Genomic DNA, 6,072 nt, shown 5'->3' on the forward strand with positions numbered 1-6,072 from the left:
TAATCATCTTTACTTCATTTTGTGTCATTACATATTACACAATTTAAAGACAATAAACATTGCACAACAGCACATTTTTTTAACCAGCACTTAAACAGTTGGCTCGGGTTCTGCAGTTAAAATGCACATCTCATAAGTAAATCTTTATATTCCTTTAAAAATGCGTCTCTGTTCATTTGTTATATTATAGATAGCTATATGCGTGTGTGTTACATGTGCGTCGTCCCGCACGGCATAAATAGAAACTGAAGCTCAAGGACACCATAATAAACTCAAGCGCAGTCTAGACACCGGAAGTGTGCGGAGGGTGACGTCATTAGTGCGAGCAGTAAACAGAAGCTGGACAGGGAAGGCTGGTCTCGTGCTGAAACATGGTCTTGGGCTTGCTGCCCTTTACAGCAGCGACCAGGTTCACACACCTCTCGGCCGCCGACCCGTACACGACGCAAAAATAAACAAATTGGAAAACCGTTTCCGACCATGGCGACGGGAGGTGGGACGATGCCCAACCTTGAAGGGCAAGCCTCGAACTTCGCCCACTCCGGAGCTGGGAGGAGCGGAGCGGCCGCGTCCGCAGTAGTGGCGGGTCCGGACCCCTCCTCGGCCCTGGGCCTGCACCGGGAGCCCATGTACAACTGGCAGGCGACCAAGAGCAGCGTGAAGGAGCGCTTTGCCTTTCTCTTCAACAACGAGTTGCTTAGCGACGTGAAGTTCGTGGTGGGCAAGGGCAGGCAAGCTCAGAGGATCCCGGCTCACAAATTCGTGCTGGCGGCTGGCAGTGCCGTCTTTGACGCCATGTTTAACGGGGGCATGGCGACTACCTCTGCAGAGATTGAGCTGCCTGATGTGGAGCCGGCGGCATTCTTAGCCTTGCTCAGGTAGGAGTGAATCCTGAAATTGCCTGGGTGGTTCTACTTTTCTGTCCATCATGAAATGGGTGTGTGTTGATCGTTGTTTATGTTAGAGAACACAATGAAGTCAGAAACTGTAGAACGGTTGGCCGTGTTTTTTTAGTACAGTGATTCTTTCTGCGTTGTCGTGGCATCCTTACCCCCTCTTATGCAAAATATTCTGCAGCAGCCACGAAGAATCATTATAGTTTAATATGTGTAAACGGTAGAAATAACTTTGGAAAACCACTAGCTCACGCTTCTCCTGTTTTGAATTCTTACCAAATATTACGACTACTTTCAGGTTAGGAACGAATACTCTGTATGAGCATCAACTCTCAAGAACTAAGAACAGAAGTGCCTGTAAAATCCTATTAGAAGTTTATTGGTGTTGGCAGCCATACTTTGAGCATATTAGGTCTTAATTGCCCAGGTTTTCATATGTATGTCCATCAGAAGCTGAACGGGAGCCTTTGTATGAAATATTTTATTTACTGATGAGCTATAGATACATTTTTTTAGTGCTGCTGTAAAAGTGGTACTGTAGGTTTCTAAACACACACAGATACAATGCTGTCTATTTGTTTGTGTTGTGGCACATGGTTCTTACAGACTGGAGATACCAGAGGAACAAGTCAGCATGCACCTTACGTTGGGTTTATCATTGAAGATCCAGCCACGGACACCATAGTGGTGTTTCGTTATGCTTTGCATTGACCTCGTATTGCCTAGTAATAGTGGCTGCAAGATGTGTGTGTGTGCGCACTGTGATCAAAGTAGTCTTTCAGCGCTCAGTTCTCATCTTGCCCTGCTGCTGTGAGGTGGATGAGTCTGCTCTCCTCAAGCAGAGTTAACCTGCTGATGGGCATTTAGAATGAATTTATTCATGGGGAGAAATGCACGCTTCTAGAATGAACTGACTTGTAACGTGTTGAGCGTAGTGGGCCATGCTAACCTGTCATGTACTTGCCTCGAGGTTTCTGTATTCAGATGAAGTTCACATAGGTCCAGAGACCGTCATGACCACTCTGTACACTGCCAAAAAATATGCAGTTCCCGCACTGGAGGCGCACTGTGTAGAATTTCTTACCAAACATCTCCGAGCTGACAATGCCTTTATGCTCCTTACCCAGGTAAAGAACTGGAACATGAAAGTCTTGAAAGAAATGCCTTTGTTAAAGAACACATGACTTCTTTTTTAATAAAAATAAAACCTTCACCATGCACAGAAAATGTTAATGCATTTTTAAAATAATATTTTAGGTGTAATAATGCATCGAGATTATAATGGCTTCTATGTAGTGCGTGAAAATGTATAAATGCTAATAAAGAGAGAAGTTAACTTGATGTCATTTGTTTCTAGGCTCGATTGTTTGATGAGCCTCAGCTTGCCAGCCTGTGCTTAGATACAATAGATAAAAGCACTGCTGATGCAATAAGTGCAGAGGGCTTCACAGACATTGATTTAGGTAAGAAAACCTTTTGTCTCTGTTTTAACTTACTGTGTTTTCCACAGTGAATGTAGACCAGGAAATGTAATGCAGGTATCCATTAAGTCCAAGCATGCTGATCTAAAGAACAACTACTCGAACCTAGATCTGTGGCTTCACATAAATCCAGATTTCCAAGCTGACCTTTGTGGTGATCTTGACTATTAATGTTGTATTCTCTGTTTAGATACACTGTGCTGTTCTGGAGAGAGACACTCTGGGTATTCGAGAGAGCAGGCTTTTTGCAGCAGTTGTACGCTGGGCTGAAGCAGAGTGCTACAGGCAGCAGCTTCCACTTACTTCTGAAAACAAACAGAAAGTTCTGGGAAAAGCTCTCTCGCTTATTCGCTTCCCTCTGATGACTGTGGAAGAATTTGCTGCAGGTAAACACCTTGTTAGGGAAGAGCAGTTGAGCCCGTCTTGTTACAAATTTCCAATTACCCTATAGTGTGTGTACAAATGATTTTCTGTACATTTCTAATACAAGATAAAGATGCTGTCATAATTGAATAGAATGATCATATTTGTTTTATGCATCTCCTTTGGCTTTTTTGTCTCCCCAAACTGCTGATGAAATTGTAAGTTTTCTGCTAACTCTTTTTGTTTTGTGTCCAAAAGGAAGTGCTGTAGAAGCAAGTTTAATATTCTTTCTTGTGCCACAGGGCCTGCCCAGTCTGGAATTTTGTTCGATCGGGAGGTGGTAAATCTGTTTTTACACTTTACAGTAAACCCCAAACCCCGGGTTGACTACATTGACAGACCAAGGTGTTGTCTCAGGGGAAAGGAATGCAGCATAAATAGGTTCCAACAGGTAGAGAGTCGCTGGGGATATAGTGGTACCAGTGACAGAATAAGGTAAGCTTTTGTTGTAAAAATACATTTTCACTGTCTTTTAATAAAATTATTTTTCTTCTTGTTTTGAAAACTGAGTTACCAGTTACTAGTATATGATGAAATGTACTCAGCCAGTTGACTGTTGTGGCTCACAGTAGTGCCAGCTGAGGGAGCCATTTGGTTTTTTATACACTGTGGCAGGGTGAAAGAGGTTCAACGCAAGAGGTTTCCAAAGGGACCGTTCCTCTTGGGCTGGGATCTCTCAGTGGCACTGAGCCAGTCGTGCGCTGCCAGCTGCAGTATTTCCATCACTTCTCATAGTGACATGATCCAAACCCGAACCCGTAACATCTGGATCAAAGAGCTGAGCTCAAGTAGCTGCTTGGCCAATGGAATGGGCCTTTGCAAAGACACAAGTTCAAATAAAAGTGCTACACAAAGTGTCAGAGAAATGACTGGTGAGAAGTCTGTGGTAAAACAAAAGCTACTACAAGCTGACACATGCACATTTTCATTAGATGGATAGTTAAAATTGTGCTGCAATGTTTTTGTTATTCCCCTGAGTCTATCATTTCATATCTTTAAATATCTGAATTCAGGTTTCAGACTGCAGGCAAGGTGCTGTTGATATTCTAAAATGTACGAACACGGCATATCTTAGTGTACAGTGTGTATTAATCACATAACACCTGAAATGGCTCTATATGCTTATGATGGGCCACACCAGTTTGAAAGGGCATGGAGTCCTGAAGGGCTTTACACCTGTTCTTCATAAGTTCTCACAAAAGTAAAAAAAATACTGTTTTATTTTAATAATCTAGACAAGTAACTACGAACAGAGGTGGAATGAAAATCAAAGGATCCTGTGCTCCTGGAGGAATGGAGTTGCCATCTCATGTTTTAAAATGTTTTAAAAAGTTTGAAATATTACTTGATAGAGTTAAGGCCTTACCTTTTGTCCTGATGGACCCAGGAATTTTACATGGGGGTCTTAAGAAATGCCCATGATATTTAGTTTTATTACTGTGACATTTTTCCTCACCATAGTTTCTCCTTATTTTCTATTACAGGTTCAGTGTTAATAGAAGAATATCTGTAGTAGGTTTTGGGCTCTATGGATCTATACACGGTCCTACAGATTATCAAGTCAACATACAGGTACAGTTGCTTTTCCCAAGTGTGACATAATCAGAAATGTAAAATATTTGTTAAATTAATAATTTAATAAGATAATGATGTAGGTACTGTAAGTTGTGAGTGAATTCTTACATTTTAATCAAGTGTTGAATTAAATATTTTCAGAACAGATGTTATAATATTATAATCAAATTGTATTTTTTATAGATTATTGAAAGTGACAAAAGCCTGACACTTGGACAGAATGATACAGGATTTAGCTGCGACGGAACTGCTAATACTTTCAGGGTCATGTTTAAGGAACCCATAGAAATCATACCGAATGTCAGCTATACTGCCTGTGCAACTCTTAAGGTGTGTATCTGTCTGTTATTTACAAATAATTCTTAAAATACACTATTTTTATAAGGATGTTTTACTTCACCAAAGGTTTTGCAGTGAATGTTCTTATACTTCACAGAGCTGTGACTTGGTCAGTTACATCAAAATATATTGCAGAATTTCATATGTCACATTTCTGCTAAAAACATAAGTCAGTTCATATGAAACTCTTTCATATGGAGGTTTCTGAAAATAAAGACTGTTTTCTCTGTGTAGGGCCCAGATTCGCACTATGGCACAAAAGGACTGAAGAAAGTGGTTCACGAATCTACAACAGGGACCAAAACAACTTTTTTCTTCCTTAGCTCACCTGGGAATAACAACGGCACTTCAGTGGAAGATGGACAGATACCAGAAATAATTTTTTATACATAAAACATGGAATTGGATTATCTTTATCAATTTTACTTTTCAGTTGTACAGCAGCATGCGCCGTCGTCAGGGATTGCAGAGAAGACTTGAGCATGCAAAAAGGGAGGCAAAGTTGGAGACTCATGCACATGCTGGCCATTGTTTGTCTAGTTTTACCTGTTAGTACTGTACTGTAGAAAAGGTGCTACTGGTCATGTGGGCTGCTTTGAGAAACTGAGCCGAAGAAGACCCCAGGACTGTTAAAGGCTGGTTAAGTCTCAGATTGTCTGGACTTCGCTCAGGCCTGGGGTGTGCTGTGTCATGTTTTTTTTTTAGCAAAAAGTAAGCTACAGCATATGGTTTCATACTTTTCATACATTTTAAAATAGCTCATCTGCTAACTGTATGTTTGAAATGTGCTTCCTTCACTCTCATCAGGAACTTCTCAAGGAGCTGTATCTAGCATGTACATGACCACAGCAATTGCTGACATCAGCAGGCTAATATTGATAGCCACAGCCACCACAACTACACGCAGAAACCAAGAAAAAACAAATTCCCAGACTTCAGCGTTTTCATGTAAATGTCAAACATGGTCATAGTTGAAAACCATCCTAGGAGTGCATCAAGAATTTGTACAGTCTTGTCTTCTGTAAAATAAAATATGTACTAATGTCATTGACATGGAAGTCAATCCTGAAACATTTTGTGTTTACAGGGTAAATATTTTGGCTGATGTGTACTGTTTTCAAAATGGCAGCGGTGTGTCTCAGAAATATTAGAAACTGGCTGTTGTGTGGGGAATTTGCAACAACATGGTATTTAAGTACTGGCACTACATTATAAGAACTAGAAGTACATAGTGCTGTTGTGCAGTCAGTGCTTTCAGAATATTGTAGGATACTGTAGATTGTTAATGCCCACAGGGAAAATGTGGTTGTGAAATAAAAATAATATTAAAGCTGCTAGAAACTGGCCAGTCTTGCATT

The 6,072-nt window shown here is 40.8% G+C and overlaps 1 protein-coding gene across 1 annotated transcript; it reads left to right on the forward strand.

Annotated features, from left to right (window-relative positions):
* The first annotated feature begins 295 nt into the window (after nucleotides 1–295).
* Nucleotides 296–5,765, forward strand: LOC102697286 (BTB/POZ domain-containing protein 1). The gene is given in 9 exon segments (XM_006628676.3): nucleotides 296–878; nucleotides 1,867–2,023; nucleotides 2,254–2,359; nucleotides 2,568–2,571; nucleotides 2,573–2,763; nucleotides 3,043–3,235; nucleotides 4,285–4,372; nucleotides 4,559–4,705; nucleotides 4,949–5,765. Coding segments are annotated over 9 exon segments (1,443 nt in total). The 5' UTR covers nucleotides 296–480; the 3' UTR covers nucleotides 5,108–5,765.
* Nucleotides 5,766–6,072: the final 307 nt, after the last annotated feature.

The sequence above is a fragment of the Lepisosteus oculatus genome, chromosome 5 (assembly GCF_040954835.1).
Source record: "Lepisosteus oculatus isolate fLepOcu1 chromosome 5, fLepOcu1.hap2, whole genome shotgun sequence".
In the NCBI taxonomy this organism is placed as follows: Eukaryota; Metazoa; Chordata; class Actinopteri; order Semionotiformes; family Lepisosteidae; genus Lepisosteus; species Lepisosteus oculatus.